Here is a 21316-nt window from a genome sequence, read left to right on the forward strand (position 1 = left end):
AATTTATATTTCATTTTTTTATTTAAAAAAAAGCTGAAGATACTTTATGTTATTTTCTTATATGCCTGGCTGACCTAAAGCATGAGAGGAATGCTTGTATTTTACATGTGTTTCAGAATGCTTCAAGTATGAAAGACTATCTCAATAAAGTTCAAAGATTCCAGAAAGCCTACAACAGTGGTTGTCAACATATTTTGTGTCATAAAGCTATATTAGAATTAGATAAACACTATGATCCTCTTCTCAGAAAAAAAGTACGTACATACAATTCTGTAATCAATTTCAAAGAATTCAGGGATTGCTTGAAGTTTATCCATGGACTCCAGGTTAAGGACACTCAAGTCTGTATTACAGAATAAAAGAGACTTAAGAGAAATAACCAAAAGCAATGTATGGCCTTGTATGGACCAGATTTACTGCCAACAGCAAAAGGGGATCTTTGAGACAACTGGAATATGGACTGAGAAGCAGACGATTCTGTTAATTTGTTAATTACTGGGTTTTTTGTTGTTGTTGAACATGGTAATGTTATGAATGTATAGAAAAAAACTGTCCATTTCAGTTGGAGATATATACTAAAGTACTTTTGGTGAAAGTGATTTCTGGGACTCGCTTTAAAATATGGCAGGATGTAACTTATATGACAGGTTAACTGAGCACCATAAGTACATGGAACTTTGAATGGGGCATGAGATATTGCAGGCTTGCCCAGAGTGATGCCCTGATAAATCCCAGAGTGATTTGAACCATGGATAAAAAAGTATTTGCAAAGTCCCCTTGTTGGAATGGTGAGAAAGGAGGAAAATCAACTTTCCCATTTGGAGAATTCCTGATATTCTCACAAATAGCGGGGACAACCAAATCAATAGGCCAAGCCCTCAATTTTGGGGTCTGTTCATATGAAACTTATCCCCACAAAGGATAGACTAAGCCTACTTAAAATTAGGCCTAACAGTCACCCCCAGAGAACCTCTTTTGTTGCTCAGATGTGGCCTCTCTCTCTCTCAGCCAATATGACAAGCAAACTCACCACCCTTTCCCTCTCTACATGGGACATGACTCCAGGGGTATAAACCTTCCTGGTAACATAGGACAGAAATCCTAGAATGAGCTGGGAATCAGCATCAAGGGATTGAGAAAATCTGTTTGACTGAAAGGGGGAAGACAGAAATGAGATAAAATAAAGTGTCAGTGGCTGAGAGATTTCAAACAGAGTCAAGATGGGATCCCAGAGGTTATTCTTATCTATATTCTGACACATTTTATAGATATCCCCTCTTTAGTTTAAGGCATATTAGAGAGGCTAGAGGGAAGTGCCTGAAACTGTAGAGTTATGTTTCAGTAGCCATGTTTCTTGAAGATGAACGTATAAAGATATACCTTTTGCAATGTGACTATGTGAGAGTGAAAACCTTGTGTCTGATGCTCCTTTTATCTACGATATTGACAGATGAGTAAAAAATATGGATTAAAAATAAATAAATAATAGGGGGAAAATGTTAAAATAAATTGAGTAGACTGAAATACTAGTGAACAATGAAAGGGACTGATAAGGGGTATAGAAAAAAATAGGGGGAACAAAGGTTAAAATCTACTGGGTAGATGGAAATACCAGTGGTCAATGAGAGGGAGGAGTATGGGGTATGGCATATGTGAGTTTTTTCTTTTTACTTCATTTTCTGGGGTGATGGTGTGCTAGTTTAAAATGATGTATGTACCCTAGAGAAGCCATGTTTTAACCCTAATCCCATTTTGCAAAGGCAGCTGTTTCTTCTAATCCCTATTCAATACTGTATGCTTGAAATTGTAATCAGATCATCTCCCTGGAGATATGACTTAATCAAGACTGGTTGTTAAACTGGATTAGCTGACATGTCTCCACCCATTTGGATGGGTCTTGATTAGTTTCTGAAGTCCTATAAAAAAGGAAACATTTTGGAGAATGAGAGAGATTCAGAGAGAGCAGAGAAGAATGACATAGCCACGAGAAGCAGAGAGTCCATCAGTCAGTGCTTTGGAGATAAAGAAGGAAAACGTCTCCCAGGGAGCTTCGTAAAAGGAAGCCAGGATAGAAAGCTAGCAGACGACACATGTTCGCCACATGCCTTTCCAGATGAGAGAGAAAAACCCTGACGCTGTTTGCCATGTGCCTTCTCACTTGAGACAGAGACCCTGAACTTCACTGGCCTTCTTGAACCAAGGTATCTTTCCATGGATACCTTAGATTGGACATTTCTATAGATTGTTTTAATTGGGACATTTTCTCGGCCTTAGAACTGTAAACTACTAATGTATTAAATTCCCCTTTTTAAAAGCCATTCTGTTTCTGGTATATTACATTCTAGCAGCTAGCAAACTAGAACAGATGAAAATGTTCCAAAAAATGATCATGGTGATGAATATACTACTATGTGATGGAATGTGAGCCATTGATTGTACAGCATACATGGAATGTTTGTATGTTAAGGCTGTTCATGTTTGCGTGTTGTTTTGGTTTGATAATACAAAATAAATTAAATTAAAGAATAGGGCAGGAACAATTGAAATGATATCGATAGAATTTGATAACTGCTGAAGTTAAATAATGGTTACACGGGAATTCATTATTCTAGTCTCTTTATTTATGTGTAATTTCAAAATTTCTATAATAAGAAAAAAAAAAATCAAACTCCAAACATAGAACTCTGTCAAAATGAAACTTCTTGGGCATTTTTAGAGGCAGTTTTCTCACTTTCTTTATTTGTACCCAAATATTCCAAGGACTTAGCAAACTATACCTATTTTTTATTTAAATGAATGTTCCCTTCCAGAAAGGCTGGTTGAGGGAAGAAAGTGTAAAAAACAACTTAGTAGTTGTAGGGAGAGCAAAGTGTTAGTTAGAGAAGAGAAGAATTTTAGAAAAGGGTGACAGGGGCTCTGTCTGGGCCCCATAGGTAGAAAAGGATAAATAACTAAACTGATTTTCTAGTAGCTCAAAAAGTGCTATATATGCCAGTGGCAGCGCCCCTTCTATAATTTGTAAGAATCTGGTATTTAAAACAGACAACTATAAAATGTTTGCTTTTCCCATTAGACATCTTCTTGACATAAAGAATACGTGTGAACATGTAATATATATCCTTTACTGAAACTCAAAAATTAAAGTACTACTCAAATGTATACAATTTTAGAGCCAGAACAGATGTCAGAGATAAAGACTACACAGTCAGTGGCCCCACAGATTTAGCACACTGGTTTTTGTTGCAATGTCAAGTGTTCTATCAACTGCATTCTCTCTTTTTGACACATCAGTGCCTCTATCATGTAATCAGGCCTTTATTACAGATTAGCCTTTATTACAGAGGCCATTGGTTTTGACATTAAGAAATGGTGTTTTACTGTTTCCTTAATTGTAGTTCCTATTCTGTAGTTAAACTAAGCCCAGAGCCCTGGATAAAGTGCACTGGTGCTTTCTTCCCTGCTATCAGCTGGGGGGAGAAGCTTAAAACATACCAGAACCCCAAATCTGAATTCTGGCTGGATAAAGGCTCTGCATGTGGATGGACAATGAAAAAACCTAGTCTAAGGAAAGCTGATATAAAATAAATCTGTAAAAATCAAGATATTTTGCATACTAAGAATCTGCATTTTATTACACATGTCAAACTAGGTATGATATAATTAAACGAAAAACTCTCAATAATTCTTTGAACATGGGTAACTCGAGCAATATCTGAACAACAAAATAGTAACAAAAATACTTTGGAATTTATTGTAAACATATTTAGCTTGAATATCATCAAATAACAACAGTATATTGAGTATTTCTATTCAATAAATAGAAACATTTACTGAACATCTACTATGTATAAGATACTCCTAGAACCTATAAAATAAAATAATTGCAGAAGTCTTATAAAATATGTATTTTTCCTACTAAAAATAAGCCAATGTTAGCTTTCCCAATTGCTTTAACTTTAACAATTTCACATTTCTTAAAGTCTAGGTTTCACCAGAACTACTCACAAGGAGACCAAATCAGTTAGTTAGACATGTATGCACTATTTATTGGGCACTAAAGAATCTCCTGGCAAAGGGTTCATAGGAAAGAAGATATCAAAACATAAATTAGCAAATCACACTGCACAGCTAACATAATTGCTTTTGAAAATCACTTAGATACACAAAGGAGACACCACATGATAGAATGCAAAACAGGCAGTGGAAGCAGGTAGACAGGGTTTTAACCCGGCTTCTATCATTCTCTATCTATGTGAGCCTCAGCATATAACTTAGCATATCCATGAAATAAACTGCTCCTATAAAATGACTTTCAAACTACATCTTCCCTTAAAAAGGGCAGCTCAGCTTTAGAGTTCTGTGATTCCACCCACAAAATAAAGTGAGTTAAGAACTAATTTATTAATAGGGGGAACGAATGTTAAAATAAATTCAGTTTGAAATAGTGGTAAATGAAAGGTAAGGGGTATGGTACGTATAGTTTTTTTGTCTCTATTATCATCTTATTTCTTTTTCTGTTGTCTTTTTATTTCTTTTTCTAAATCGATGCAAATGTACTAAGAAATGATGAATATGCAACTATGTGATGATATTAAGAATTACTGATTGTATACGTAGAATGGAATGATATCTAAATGTTTTGTTTGTTAATTTTTTTTTTAATTAATAAAAAAAGTTTAAAAAAAACACAACTAATTTATGTGCTAGTGTTATGGAAGTCTCTACCATTTCCTTTCTGGTTTTGTTATGTGCTACAATGCTGAGGTTACCAGATATGTAGATCCTCAAGAAGTCACATAGTATTGAAATTAAGATTTGAGGAAAACAACAATTAGGTGGCTGAGGCCTCTTTTTAAAATTTAAAAAACAAACTAACACGTTCTATTCTTAAACATAAAAATCCTGTGGATAAAGGTGACTTAAAAACCTTCCAAGTTTATAATTAATAAATCACACTGGTTACTTTTGCACACGTTCTATTAACACTTTCAGAAAAATGCTACTATCCAAAATATCGTCAAAATACTCTGAATTTATAAGAAATAATACAAATAAGAAACGATTTGCAGGAAAAAGAACTTCAGTTACTTACTTTCTTCTGAAGACTTTCTGTAATTCACATTAGTATTGCCTGGCAATTTAGGAAGGAACCTATAAACATGAGTTTTACTAATCCAGCTCCAACCACCATATCCTGTTACTCTGTATTCCTCTCCTTTTTGTTTCCAAACCTAGTGAAGATGAAAACATTTAATTAAACACAAGAATGATAATGCCTATAAAGCACATGTAGTTTTATACATTTTTACCAAACGAGATCATTAGTTGTCAGGAAAATTAATTACATTTACCAATCAATTTACTTATACTGGGAGCCAAAAATTTATGGAAAAACTTAATCTTTTCTAATACTCAAAATTGAACAGTTTTTAGTTCTACAACAATGTCAACAAAATTATCTAATAACCCTCATATTTTCTGCTATGACAAATCTATGCTTGTAAAATTGCCAGAATTACTTCATCTCAACTATGTTAATTAATAGAACATGTAAAAAGTAAAAAATAAATATTCAAAGTTGCAGAATAAAAGAGTCGGAAATGGCTAACACTATATAAAAAAGAGCATAAAAGAAATTACCTGATGTTTCACTGGAAATGTATATTTTACCCACGTAGCTTGTTGCATTGTTTCTTCCTCTTCTTGTTTTTTCTCTTTTTTTTTAACTTTCTCCTTTTCTTCTCTTTCAATTGATGTCATCCTATGTAATCTAAGAATATAGGGAAAAATAATCAAGATAAAAATGTTCTACTGAAAATTAGGAAGATGAAAACAAAGAATGGTTAGTTATAATCCCACCACCCAGATGATAAAAATAAGATGTACAATTTCATGATAAGGAAAATCAAACAGTACAAAAAGTACTCAAATAATAAGTCTTACTCTTCCTATAAGCTTTGCCATAAGAAATATCCACTTATGATTTATTCATGAAACATTTTATGTATATATTAACATTTCTTTATCTATTTACATAGTCTATTTTATTTTTATACAAAAGGGACATTAGAGACACACAACTCTGCAGTTTTTTTTGACATAGCTTTTAATCAGTGAATAATTGCACTAGATCTTTTTATATTAGAATATATAGATCATTTTGAAAGCTTAAATAGTATACTACTAAACAGTTATGCTATAATATTTTATATTGAAACAGTTTCCTATTAAATAACACTTTATTTCTAGAGCGCTGTTCTTTAAAAAAAAGACCAACAAACCCAAAAACTAAAACCTTTACAGGCCACGAATCTAGTATTCAGGCTTCCCACATCCACAGAGTGGGGGGAGGGTGGGAAGGAAAGGCCACACTGATCTCAATCACTAGACTGTAAGGCATGGGACACAGCCTTTTCTCAGGCAGGAAAAGGGTATTACTGTATCTGCAAATAAGGAGACAGGCGGCCTGTATTGAGAGGTGCCTCTTAGTTCTACATTTAGGTGATTAAACTAGATTTCCACGAATGGGAATATTTCCCACAAACTAGGACATGAACCAAAGCCCAAAGAGAGGAGCTCCTGTTCCTAAGAACCCTAGTGGTAGAAGAGCTGTTTTTAAGAACCTAGGGATCACTTATCACAGCTTCATGGTTAACCATGTGGAAAGAATACAAATCCCTTCTGTTAAGTTGGGGGGCAGGGGTGCTATAAAACGATATAGGAGGGGGGAAAAAAAGATATAGGAGGAGAGTGAATTCCTTTTATCGCCCTTCTCCCATCCAAAACTTGCTATCTACCTACCTCCATTTTTAAGAAGATTTTGTCTCCCTTTGACTATAAGACCTGGAATCACTCCTTCTCTATGCAGGAATTCAGACTTATTAACCATACACAACTAGCATAAGCAAAAATATTCCATAAAGCTCTTGTAGTCTCGAAAACTGATGGGAGGAGGGGAGAGGGAATGGTTTCTCACCAGGGGCTAACTTACTGACTCAAATCCCGTTGATTTATCAACCTCCTTCGAACTAGGGAGTGGGACAACCTGTGAAGGTGTAGCATTATGGATGACATGAGAGTTCAGCTCACCAGAGTAAGAACAGGATGGAAAGGTTCAGCAGAGCAACCAAGCCATCTTCACTTACAGTGACCAGGAAGGGAGCACTGTGGGTGAGAACAGTAGTGTGGGAGGTCATGGCTAGTATGGGCTCAGCTTGTGCTCTTGGTGTTAACATGGGGAAAAAGATTCATTCTTAAAGGCTTCACTTTACCGAGCATGCCAGATCAGTGAGGCAGGACTGTAGCTAGTTTGCCATGCTAGTCATATTCCAGTTCTCACCTAGTGAGAACATTCCATTGTTCTCACTGCCACTAAAACAATCCTTATGGGGAGAGACAACAGTACAGGGGAACTCCCTATGAGTTCAGTCCTGTCTCTATGGCAGAAATCTTTGCTACTGCTGACAACATGGAGAGAGGTAGGTCTCATCACCCTAGTACAGCTCTACGCTGGGGGCTCACTGGGTGACAGGTTTTCCTTCCATCATCTCCATCCTTACAGCTGGGAGCTAGAACTGGAGTATGGACTGAATTTCAACTCCAGTCCCAATCTCCATGTGGTGCCCAAAGTTTTTTTGTGTTTATTTTGCTAATAATACAAAGCTACCACAGACAACATTTTGTATCTTTTCTGGTAAACTTGGGGAGTATGTACCTAGGTTCCCCAGTGGTGGAAGAGCTGAACCCAATAGCTTTTGCATTTAAAAAATGCTGAAAGATAATGCCAAATTGCCCTTCAGATGTGTATACTTCATATAACCATCACATATAAAACTATCTTGCTTCCCCACATCTTCAAGAGAACTGTGTTAGCATCAAAGTTCTAAGTAGTTAGCCCAGCTGAGAGGTTAAAAAAATATTATCTTGTTTTGATTTGTATTTCTTGAATTACGAAAATTACTTTTTATGTCTACTGGCCTTTTTTTATATTTATTTTTCTGTAAAATGTCTGTTCAAATCCTTTCTTTTTTGTATTGGACTATTTATCCTTTTCATTTATAAAATGTCTTGTCAATTAAGGAGACTTTCCATTTGTGCTGCAAATATCTTTCCTCAGTTTGTCATCTGTCTTTTGAGTTTATCATAATATTTTTCCACTCACTCAGAATTTTAAATACATGTATCCACTTTTTTCCTTTATGGCATCTGGGTTTTATATCTGTTTAAAAAGAAAGTATCACAACAAAAATATAAATAAATTAATCCATGCTTTCTTGTTGAAGTTTTATTTTGTAGTTTTATGTTTTGTTGTTGTTTTGTATTTTCCTCTACCGGAATTTTTTTTTTGCTAAAGCAGGAATCTATATTATATTTTGCCCAAATATGCTCTTTCCCTTTCCCTCTCTGGTATGCAATGTTACCATCTAAATTCCCACATGTATTTAGGTCTATTTCTGGATTCACTATTCTATTCCACTGCACTATTACTTTTATAGTACAAATTATTTTGATTATAGCTTTAAAATATGTTCTAATATCTTTTTCCTTTTTTAGAACTTGCCAGTTATTCTTGCACATTAAATTTTTCTAGAGAAATATTATTATCATTTTGGTCAAGCCTCCCTGCTCCTAGGGCAGGGGTTCTCACTCATAATGTAAATTAATTACATTAATTTTTAATAGATTAGGAGAGAAATGATATCCTTAGAAAATACAATATATATATCTAAGCATATGATAAATCTTTTCCTTTACTCAAATTATCCTTAAAAAGTCTTTAGTAAAATCTTCAAGATTTATTCACATGGATCCTAAATATTTCTTTTTAAATTTATTCCTAAGTGTATCAAGATTTTTTGTTGCTAGGATCTTGCCTTTCATTATACTTTTTAAACATATGTAAAATGTAACTGGGTTAAGAAACAGAACTTTATCAATAACCAAACATCAGAAGCTTGTGTTGCCCCTCTCAAGGAAACCATTACCTTGACATTTGTGTTAATCATTCCTTTGCTTTTCTTTATAGTTTTATCACCTTTGCGTACATCCCCAAAAGGAAAAAGTTTAGATTTTGAACACTCAGTATCAAGAATAAAACTAGCTACAAAAGCCAGAGAGCAATAATGTCACTATTAAAAGAAGATTCCCAGGAGAATATAAACTTGTCTCTGAATCAAGTCTGGTGTTAGTTTTCTAGAAAGTTTACAAGAGCTGCTTCCAGTGAAATCAGTGGGCAAGATCATGACCAAGTCCTAGAAGGTCCTAAGGGCTCACCATGATCAGGGAACCTGGCAGAATCGCAGTGCAAAATAGGTACTGGTCATTCAGTAGAGATATAATCAGAAGCAGACTGTTCTATACTTTTTTTGTGCTCTTGAAGGATTCTGTGGTGTAGCTTGGATAAATTCTCAGTTCTCCAACTGACTTGGGATCTGGCTTTCTTGGGAAGGTTGTCATTTGTCCACCTGCATTACAGCTTCCACAATTTTAATGGTGCTGTTTCCTCTGTTGTTCACCCTGCCCTCTGGGTTTATGCCTTAAAAACCTTTTGCCCCCGCCTTCTCCCCTCTCTTTCTCCGCCGGCCCGCCGCGCGGCGCCCACGCCCCGCAGCGCGGCGCCCACGCCCCGCAGCAGCCGACCCGCCCGCCCTCCTTCTTCCCCCTCCTCCCCCTCCTGCCCCGGCTTCCCTCCAACCACCACGGTGCCCTCTTCCCCCGCCTTCACCGGCTCCTCCGCTACCAGCCTCGACAGCCTTGCTGCCCTCACCTTTCCTCCTCCAGAACAGCTACTGGGGGAGTGGAGATAATACAGAGCAGCTCCCGGAGCCACGAGGGAGATCAAAGGAACAGCGTACCCCATCCTGGAACGGCTGACTGTCTGGGAGAACCAGCTCCGGTGAGATCACAAAGGGGCACGGGCTTTCCTGGGTGGGACGGCAAGCGACCGGAGTCCCTCCCTTCCACCTTCCCAGGCCAGCTGGTAGAATTGGACAGGCGGTCCCCTTAGGACGCGGCGGCTGGTGCCCCCACCACACGAGGCCCCCCGGAACAACTGAGATAGTTGGGTCGGAAATCCCCAGACTGCGGAGAACAGTGACCGGGGGATCCCTTCCAAACACGTGACTCCCCCGTCGGCTGGGAACAGTGCACTCTCCCGGGCTGCGACAGCTGGCGCCCTCCCGCCACGCTTGGTGCCCCGGGCCGACTAGCTAATTCGGCCGGACGCTCTCCTGTGCTGTGACGGCCGGCGACCCTCCCCGCATTCGGAACCCCAGGCCGGCTGGCATTCTTCCAAGACGCTTCGGCTGCCGAACCTCCCCTACGGCGAGAATTTTCCAGAGTTAAAGGACCCACAGCAACTTTCACTGGTGGAACCCATAGACAAACGTGTGCCACGAGCGCCACCTACTGGGCAGGATAAGAAAAACAGAACCCAGAGATTGCACAGAAAAATCTTTCAACCTGTGGGGTCGAACACCCAGGGAAATCTGACTAAATGCCCAGACACCAGCAGAAGATAACGGATCACGCTCAGAAAATTGAACATATGGCCCAGTCAAACGAAGAAACCAATAGTTCAAACGAGATACAGGAGCTGAAACAACTAATGCTGAATATACGAACAGAAATGGAAAACCTCTTCAAAAACGAAATCGATAAATTGAGGGAGGACATGAAGAAGACATGGGCTGAACATAAAGAAGAAACAGAAAAACTGAAAAAACAAATCACAGAACTTATGGAAGTGAAAGATAAAGTAGAAAAGATGGAAAAAACAATGGATACCTACAATGACAGATTTAAAGAAACAGAAGATAGAATTAGTGATTTGGAGGATGAAACATCTAAATTCCAAAAAGAAACAGAAACTATCCGGAAAAGAATGGAAAAATTTGAACAAGGTATCAGGGCACTCAAGGACAATGTGAACTGTACAAATATACGTGTAGTGGGTATCCCAGAAGGAGAAGAGAAGGGAAAAGGAGGAGAAAAACTAATGGAAGAAATTATCACTGAAAATTTCCCAACTCTTATGAAAGACCTAAAATTACAGATCCAAGAAGTGCAGCGCACCCCAAAGAGATTAGACACAAATAGGCGTTCCCCAAGACACTTACTAGTTAGAATGTCAGAGGTCAAAGAGAAAGAGAGGATCTTGAAAGCAGCGAGAGAAAAACAATCCGTCACATACAAGCGAAACCCAATAAGACTATGTGTAGATTTCTCAGCAGAAACCATGGAAGCTAGAAGACAGTGGGATGATATATTTAAGTTACTAAAAGAGAAAAACTGCCAGCCAAGACTCCTATATCCAGCAAAATTGTCCTTCAAAAATGAGGGAGAAATTAAAACATTCTCAGACAAAAAGTCACTAAGAGAATTTGTGACCAAGAGACCAGCTCTGCAAGAAATACTAAAGGAAGCACTAGAGTCAGATACAAAAAGACAGAAGAGAGAGACCTGGAGAAAAGTGTAGAAAGAAGGAAAGTCAGATATGATATATATAATACAAAAGGCAAAATGGTAGAGGAAAATATTATCCAAACAGTAATAACTCTAAATATCAATGGACTGAATTCCCCAATTAAAAGACATAGACTGGCAGAATGGATTAAAAAACAGGATCCTTCTATATGCTGTCTACAGGAAACACATCTTAGACCCAAAGATAAATATAGGTTGAAAGTGAAAGGTTGGGAAAAGATATTTCATGCAAATAACAACCAGAAAAGAGCAGGAGTGGCTATACTAATATCCAACAAATTAGACTTCAAATGTAAAACAGTTAAAAGAGACAAAGAAGGACACTATATACTATTAAAAGGAACAATTAAGCAAGAAGACATAACAATCATAAATATTTACGCACCGAACCAGAATGCCCCAAAATACGTGAGGAATACACTGCAAACACTGAAAAGGGAAATACACACATATACCATAATAGTTGGAGACTTCAGTTCACCACTCTCATCAATGGACAGAACATCTAGACAGAGGATCAATAAAGAAATAGAGAACCTGAATATTACTATAAATGAACTTGACTTAACAGACATTTATAGGACATTACATCCCACAAAAGCAGGATACACCTTTTTCTCAAGTGCTCATGGATCATTCTCAAAGACAGACCATATGCTGGGTCACAAAGCAAGTCTTAACAAATTTAAAAATATTGAAATCATACACAACACTTTCTCGGATCATAAAGGAATGAAGTTGGAAATCAATAATAGGCAGAGTGCCAGAAAATTCATAAATACATGGAGGCTCAACAACACACTCTTAAACAACAAGTGGGTCAAAGAAGAAATTGCAAGAGAAATTAGTAAATACCTAGAGGCAAATGAAAATGAAGACACAACATATCAAAACTTATGGGATGCAGCAAAGGCAGTGCTAAGAGGGAAATTTATTGCCCTAAATGCCTTTATCAGAAAAGAAGAAAAGGCAAAAATGCAGGAATTAACTGTCCACTTGGAAGAACTGGAGAAAAAACAGCAAACTAACCCCAAAGCAAGCACAAGGAAAGAAATAACAAAGATTAGAGCAGAAATAAATGAAATTGAAAACATGAAAACAATAGAGAAAATCAATAAGACCAGAAGTTGGTTCTATGAGAAAATCAACAAGATTGATGGGCCCTTAGCAAGATTGACAAAAAGAAGAAGAGAGAGGATGCAAATAAATAAGATTAGAAATGGAAGAGGAGACATAACTACTGACCTCACAGAAATAAAGGAGGTAATAACAGGATACTATGAACAACTTTACGCTAATAAATACAACAATTTAGATGAAATGGACAGGTTCCTGGAAAGACATGAACAACCAACTTTGACTCAAGAAGAAATAGACGACCTCAACAAACCAATCACAAATAGAGAGATTGAATTAGTTATTCAAAAGCACCCTAAAAAGAAAAGTCCAGGACCAGACGGCTTCACATGTGAATTCTATCAAACATTCCAGAAAGAATTAGTACCTACTCTCCTCAAACTCTTCAACATAATCGAAGTGGAGGGAAAACTACCTAATTCATTCTATGAAGCCAACATCACCCTCATACCAAAACCAGGCAAAGATATTACAAAAAAAGAAAACTACAGACCAATCTCTCTAATGAATACAGATGCAAAAATCCTCAATAAAATTCTAGCAAATCGTATCCAACAACACATTAAAAGAATTATACATCATGACCAAGTAGGATTCATCCCAGGTATGCAAGGATGGTTCAACATAAGAAAATCAATTAATGTAATACACCATATCAACAAATCAAAGCAGAAAAATCACATGATCATCTCAATTGATGCAGAGAAGGCATTTGACAAGATTCAACATCCTTTCCTGCTGAAAACACTTCAAAAGATAGGAATACAAGGGAACTTCCTTAAAATGATAGAGGGAATATATGAAAAACCCACAGCTAATATCATCCTCAATGGGGAAAAATTGAAAACTTTCCCCCTAAGATCAGGAACAAGACAAGGATGTCCACTATCACCACTATTATTCAACATTGTGTTGGAAGTTCTAGCCAGAGTAATTAGGCAAGAAAAAGAAATACAAGGCATCAAAATTGGAAAGGAAGAAGTAAAACTATCACTGTTTGCAGACGATATGATACTATATGTAGAAAACCCAGAAAAATCCACAACAAAATTACTAGAGCTAATAAATGAGTACAGCAAAGTAGCAGGCTACAAGATCAACATTCAAAAATCTGTAGCTTTTCTATACACTAGTAATGAACAAGCTGAGGCGGAAATCAAGAAACGAATCCCATTTACAATCGCAACTAAAAGAATAAAATACCTAGGAATAAATTTAACCAAAGAGACAAAAAACCTATATAAAGAAAACTACAAAAAACTGCTAAAAGAAATCACAGAAGACCTAAATAGATGGAAGGGCATACCGTGTTCATGGATTGGAAGACTAAATATAATTAAGATGTCAATCCTACCTAAACTGATCTACAGATTCAATGCAATACCAATCAAAATCCCAACAACTTATTTTTCAGAAATAGAAAAACCAATAAGCAAATTTATCTGGAAGGGCAGGGTGCCCCGAATTGCTAAAAACATCTTGAGGAAAAAAAACGAAGCTGGAGGTCTCGCGCTGCCTGACTTTAAGGCACATTATGAAGCCACAGTGGTCAAAACAGCATGGTATTGGCATAAAGATAGATATATCGACCAATGGAATCGAATAGAGTGCTCAGATATAGACCCTCTCATCTATGGACATTTGATCTTTGATAAGGCAGTCAAGCCAACTCACCTGGGACAGAACAGTCTCTTCAATAAATGGTGCCTAGAAAACTGGATATCCATATGCAAAAGAATGAAAGAAGACCCATCTCTCACACCCTATACAAAAGTTAACTCAAAATGGATCAAAGATCTAAACATTAGGTCTAAGACCATAAAACAGTTAGAGGAAAATGCTGGGAGATATCTTATGGATCTTACAACTGGAGGTGGTTTTATGGACCTTAAACCTAAAGCAAGAACACTGAAGAAGGAAATAAATAAATGGGAGCTCCTCAAAATTAAACACTTTTGTGCATCAAAGAACTTCATCAAGAAAGTAGAAAGACAGCCTACACAATGGGAGACAATATTTGGAAATGATATATCAGATAAAGGTCTAGTATCCAGAATTTATAAAGAGATTGTTCAACTCAACAACAAAAAGACAGCCAACCCAATTACAAAATGGGAAAAAGACTTAAACAGACACCTACCAGAAGAAGAAATACGGATGGCCAAGAGGCACATGAAGAGATGCTCAATGTCCCTGGCCATTAGAGAAATGCAAATCAAAACCACAATGAGATATCATCTCACACCCACCAGAATGGCCATTATCAACAAAACAGAAAATGACAAGTGCTGGAGAGGATGCGGAGAAAGAGGCACACTTATCCACTGTTGGTGGGAATGTCAAAGGGTGCAACCACTGTGGAAGGCAGTTTGGCGGTTCCTCAAAAAGCTGAATATAGAATTGCCATACGACCCAGCAATACCATTGCTAGGTATCTACTCAAAGGACTTAAGGGCAAAGACACAAACGGACATTTGCACACCAATGTTTATAGCAGCGTTATTTACAATTGCAAAGAGATGGAAACAGCCAAAATCTCCATCAACAGAAGAGTGGCTAAACAAACTGTGGTATATACATACGATGGAATATTATACAGCTTTAAGACAAGATAAACTTATGAACCATGTAATAACATGGATGGACCTAGAGAATATTATGCTGAGTGAATCCAGCCAAAAACTAAAGGACAAATACTGTATGGTCCCACTGATGTGAACGGACATTCGAGAATAAACTTGAATTATGTCATTGGTAACAGAGTTCAGCAGGAGTTAGAAACAGGGTAAGACAATGGGTAATTGAAGCTGAAGGGATACAGACTGTGCAACAGGACTAGATACAAAAACTCAAAAATGGACAGCACAATAATACCTAATTGTAAAGTAATCATGTTAAAATACTGAATGAAGCTGCATCTGAGCTATAGGGTTTTTTTTGTTTTTGTTTGCTTGTTGGTTTGTTTGTTGTTGTTGTTTTTTTACTATTATTACTACTTTTATTTCTTTTCTTTATATTAACATTTTATAACTTTTTCTGTTGTGTTGCTAGTTCCTCTAAACCGATGCAAATGTACTAAGAAACAATGATCATGCATCTATGTGATGATGTTAAGAATTACTGAGTGCATATGTAGAATGGTATGATTTCTAAATGTTGTGTTAATTTCTTTTTTTTTCTTTCCATTAATAAAAAAATAAAAAATAAAAAAATTTAAAAAAAAACCTTTTGCCATAGTCTTAGCAGAGTTGAAAAGGGAACAAAATTAAACGCACTTATTCATTCTGTTATTTTAACTCAGAATTCTCATTATATTTTCTACATGGTTAATGTTCATATACATCATCTCATATATGAAAGCTATTGATTTGTATGCCAGCTACCTTACTTACTTTTCTTATTGTTTTAATAGTTTTCTAGTCATTTTTTTTTTTTTAGGTTTTCTAAGTATATAATGAGATCAATTACATAGGATAATTGTGTCTACATCTTGCTAATATTTACATGTTTTATTTGGCCAGTATTTTTAGGAAAAAATTAAATAGCAGTAACAGTGGGCAGCTTTCTTTTCTTCCTCCTGAATATAAATGGGACTATTTCAGGGTTTCACCATAAAGTGTGATGGTTTGGTTTGAAATAAAGCTTTAGAAGTCAAAAAATAAAAAGACCATTCATCTATTCCTGTTTAAATGTGTGTTTTTTAAAACAGGAATTAATAATGAACTTAGACAAATACCTTCTTGACATAAAGTTTTCTTCCTTTGCCTTCTTATTAATAATCTCTTAATGCTGAGCAATTCTTTCATGCCTAGGGTGGAGCCAATATAGTCGTGGTTTATTATTCTTTCAAAATTTTATTCCTAAATATATTAGCTAATGTTTTATTTAAGATTTATTGTATACACATTTACTTGCTATGAATTATCAATCAATGATTAATGTTAATAATGCAGACAGGACCACAGTTTTCTATTTGGGGGCTATACCTTGTCTGATTTTATAGTTTTACAATAACAGAAATAATAATCTGCAAGATTTCCCTCTTCTACTCTGTGGAAGAATTTAAATAGTAAAATTATCTGTTCCTGAAATTTGAAGAACTTACTGATGAAATCATCTCTTGTTCCCCATCTCCTTACCTGTACATAAGAATATCTGTTAAACTGAGCCCCAAATCCTTTTTTTGCCTGAGAAAAGACCGTGGCCTTCCCCTCAACCCCTGTGGGCCTCTTTTTCTCTGCGGATGTAGAAAGCCTGAATACTGTGTCTGTGGACCCTATGAAAGTTTTAAAATCCAGTGCTAGTGAGAATTATAATATTAGCTGGTTCTTGTATTTTCTTTCTTTGTGTCTTAACAACCTCCTTGGGGGTTTGTTATATAGTAGTTATTAAAGTATGTGTGTTTTCTATTTTACTAAATCTACTCTTATCTTTAGTATTTCCTTTCTTCAGGTTGATTTATCTGTTCTGACTTCTTGAGATATAAGCCTAGCTAATTAATTTGCAGTTTTTCTTTTTTACTAATCTAACACTGAAGGTTATCAATTTCTCCTAGATACTTTTTATCTACATCCCACAAATTTCAATATGTTGTATTTTTATAACATTCAGTTTAAAATGTTTTCTACTCTGTGTTATGATTTTTCATTGATCACTGGTTACTTACAGATATATTTCTTAAGTTTCAAACACATAGCCTTCGTATCTCCATAGACTTTTCCTTAATCATTTCCTTAATCTAACACCATGGAAACGAAACATGCCTGGTTATGGACATTGAGAGATTTCCTTCCAAATGTGACAATTACAAAATAATACTGCCTAGGTGTATGAACCCTAAGGACTGTATGTTGAATGAAATGTCAGGAACAAAAGATAAATAGTATCATGCCTCACTCATATGGACTAACTATAATATAAAAATTCGGTGAACTAAAGTCAAGAACATGGGTTATCAGGATGGGGGCCTATTGTAAAGGGTTCTCGATCATAAGTTCTTACAGCAGTCACAAATATTCAGAAATTGTAACTGTTATTTTTAAATTCTGAGATACTGAGCTTATTGTTTTTAACCTAGTCATTCCCAGAAACTATGAGTATTTATGTGACATCTGAGACTTAGAGTTTTAAAGCTATCAAAGTTAGCAGTACCCCATGCAGGAACTGTTTAAAAAGTTGAAAAGGGATCTGACTTTGAGTAGAGATATGAATGAAGCTGATATGGATAGGATTAGGTAAATCAGAATATAGGGTAAAGGATGATATTGTCCATATTTTAAAACTTCAACTTCTGTGTGAGACCAAAGGGAGAAATGTTTATTTGGTGCAAAATTTATATTTTGGGTAATGCATTTCCTAATTCAACTTGTATGGTCAGTTTAGTTGCACACTGTTAAGTACATGGAATCTTGAATAAGGTGTGAGATTTTGTTGGTTTGTCCAAGGTTAGTGTGATGCCCCCATATATCCCAGACTAATGTGGGCAGTGAATAAATAAGTATTTGCAAGGTCCCCTTGGAGGACTGGGGAGAAAGGAGGAAACATTCAGCTTCCCCATTTGGAGAATTAATGACATTCTCGCAAGCAGTCGGGACAACCAAATCAATAGGCCGAGCCCTCGATCTTGGGTTTTGCCCTTATGAAACTTATTTCTGCAAAGGATAGGCTAAGCCTACTTCAAATTAGGCCTAAAGAGTCACTCCCAGAGAACCTCTTTCATTGCTCAGATGTGGCCTCTCTCTCTAAGCCTCTCACTCAGCATGTGAACTGCCTTTCCTCCTATGTGGGACATGATTCCTAGTGGTGTAAATATCCCTGGTAACACGGGACAGAGAGCCTGGGATAAGCCAGGACCCAGCATCAAGGGACTGAGAAAGCCTTCTTGACCAAAGGCGGGAAGCAGGAAATGAGACAAAATAAAGTTTCAGTAGCTGAGAGATTTCAAACAGAGTTGAGAGGTTCTCCTGGAGGTTATTCTTACGTGTTACATAGCTATCCCTCTTTAGTTTATGGTATATTGGAGTGGCTAGGGGGAAGTACCTGAAACTGTTGAGATGTGTTTTAGTAGCCTTGATTCTGAAGATGACTGTATAAAGATATAACACTACAAAATGGCTGTGGGATTGTGAAAGCCTGTGTCTGTTGCTTCTTTTATACAGGGTATGGACAGATGAGTAAGAAAATACGGATAAAAAAATAAATAATGTGGGGACAAAGGGTAAAATAAATTGGGTAGATGGAAATACTAGTGCTCAATGCAAGGAAGGGGTAAGGAGCATTGCACATATGAGTTCTTTCTTTTTACATTTTACTTCTTTTTCTGGAGTGATGCGAATGTTCTAAAAAATGATCATGGTGATGAATATACAACTAAGTGATGATATTGTGAGCCACTGATTGTACACCATTTATGAACAGTATGTGTGTGAAGATTTGTGAATAAAAATATTTTTAAAATAATAATATTGCAAGATATTTTTCTACATGTCTCCTTATGTATGTATGCAAGTTTCTCTAAAGTATTCAGTTAGCTATAGAACTGCATTTTCAACTTTGTTTTTATGAAATTGTCCTCTAAAATGGCTGAGCCAACCATTAAACTAATTACCTTCCTATTGGCAAAGTATCTGAGTTCTGTTTCTATCTTGTCATATCTTTAAATTGTTGCCTATCTGATGGGTATGATACAATAGATTTATTAGAGAGGTTAAACATCTTTTCATGTTTTTATTAAATGGTTTGACTTTTTCTTACTGAACTACAGAAGTTCATGAGCAAACAACTGTGTCCCTCTATCCACTGATACAGTATCTACTGATGGTTAACCATGGAGAAAACAGCGAAAAACTGGAAAATTTGGCAAGTTCCAGAAAATAAAAAAGCAATCAGTTGGCAAGTTTCTAATCACCCATCAAGTGGTTGAAGTATGCCAGCCCCAAATATGATTCATCTCCCTGGGTCCCCATATCCATGCTCACATGTAAAACTTCCCTCTAGTTTGCCTCTAGTATTCTTGCTGATAACATTCACTTGGCGATATCACAGTGCCTTTGTTTAAGAGAGTTCTTACTTACTGTGATAATGGCACCAAAGCACAAGAGTAGTGGTAGTGGCAGTGCTTCTAAGCCTAGGAGAAGCCATGAAGTGCTTCCCATTAGTGAAAAAGTAAAACTCTCAGTATGGATGAAAAAGAAGGAATATAATATTTGAAGACTGCCAGGTTGTATGGCAAGATGAATCTTATACTTATGGAGTGATGAAGCATAAAGACAAAATACGTGCTAGTTTTTCTGTTGCACCTCAAACTGCAAAAGTAACTGCTCGGTGCAAGACAGGGGGTTGGTGTTTGCTTATAACCACAGTTTCAGCTATCCATGGTAGGTCCTGGAACATGGATATGGGGGTCCTACTATATTATGGATACTAACCCTTTTTCAATTTTAGTATACCTTCAACTAGTCTATGTCTCAGTCTTTAGAATACATTATTATAAAGGTCAAAAAGCATACAGAAATCTACTGTTTACTTATATATTTATATATGTGATAGTAAAAGGAAGGGCATGATAAAACACAAACATAAAAATTATGATTATCTCCTGGGAGAGGAAAGATAATGTGGAAAGAAAGCAGATTTAATTTTTAAATTAAATTTAAATCATTTTTAGATTGGGCGGTGAATTTACAGGTATTTATTTTATTACCCATTATAACATATATTACATATAATCTTATGCACATCATATTATAATAAACACTAAAAAGTATGTGCACACACACACTCCTGCATACTCAGCCCCATGTGATAGATAAGATGCTTACATATGGAAGCAATAATGCTTGCCTCACAGATCTCCTGGGAGACTATGAATGAATTAGGAAAGAAAGAAAAAATCAAGAGAGAAAAAGAATGAAGTATGGAAGGAAGGGAGGGAGGGAAGAAGGAAAGGTATAAGGAAAAGGTGAAGGTGTAAGGAAGGAAAGTAAAGGAGAAAGAAAGGGAAAAGAAGGAAGTGGAGAAGGGGAGGGGAAGGAAGGAACTTTTTCTGTTCCGGGGTCACAAGATAATCAAATATATTTTCTTCTTAAAGGTTTGCTTTTCATATTTAGAATTCAACCTACCTGGAATTAACTATTGTGCATGATAATAAGAAGGGAATCCAATTTTCCACCAAAATGGATAACTGCCCTAATTACCTTTCATTGAATGACTCACTCTTTGTAATGCTGTCTCTATCATGTACCACATTTCCACAACCACACAGGGTGGTCTCTTTCTGGACTCTCCTATACCAAAAGTCAATTTGTTTATTTTTGCATCTATACCTCAGTTTTATTATATAGACTTAAAAGAGGTCTTGGTACCTGGTAGGGCAAGTGCCTAGCACTTATCCTTCAAATTTATCCTTTTTATTATTGGTTCTTTCTGCATAACTTTTTGAATTATCACATCAGATTGTACAAAAAAATCCTACTAAACTTTTCAGTGGAAATGAAATGCATAAATACATTAATGTGAGGAAAACTGACATTTTCAATACACTGAGCCTTCCTATATATGAACATGGGATATATTTTCATATATTTAGATATTGCTACTGCTTCCCAAAAAAGTATTTTATAATTTTCTCCCAAAAGATCATATATTACTATTCTAAAAATATTCTAAGACTGTTAAATATTTAGACTGTTCTAAA

At 36.3% G+C, this 21316-nt stretch overlaps 1 protein-coding gene across 16 annotated transcripts in view; it reads right to left on the bottom strand.

Moving 5' to 3' along the window:
• The window catches only part of BPTF (bromodomain PHD finger transcription factor), a 179262-nt gene that overhangs the window by 62464 nt on the left and 95482 nt on the right, over positions 1 to 21316 (bottom strand). For all 16 annotated transcript variants that reach the window (XM_077163604.1, XM_077163603.1, XM_077163602.1 and 13 more), the window contains 2 exons: positions 5641 to 5770; positions 5093 to 5231 (listed from right to left, as the gene is read on the bottom strand). In XM_077163604.1, the coding sequence (XP_077019719.1) occupies positions 5093 to 5231; positions 5641 to 5770 (269 nt within the window). The remainder of the gene's footprint in view (positions 1 to 5092; positions 5232 to 5640; positions 5771 to 21316) is intronic.

The sequence above is a fragment of the Tamandua tetradactyla genome, chromosome 6, assembly GCF_023851605.1.
Source record: "Tamandua tetradactyla isolate mTamTet1 chromosome 6, mTamTet1.pri, whole genome shotgun sequence".
NCBI classification, from domain to species: Eukaryota; Metazoa; Chordata; class Mammalia; order Pilosa; family Myrmecophagidae; genus Tamandua; species Tamandua tetradactyla.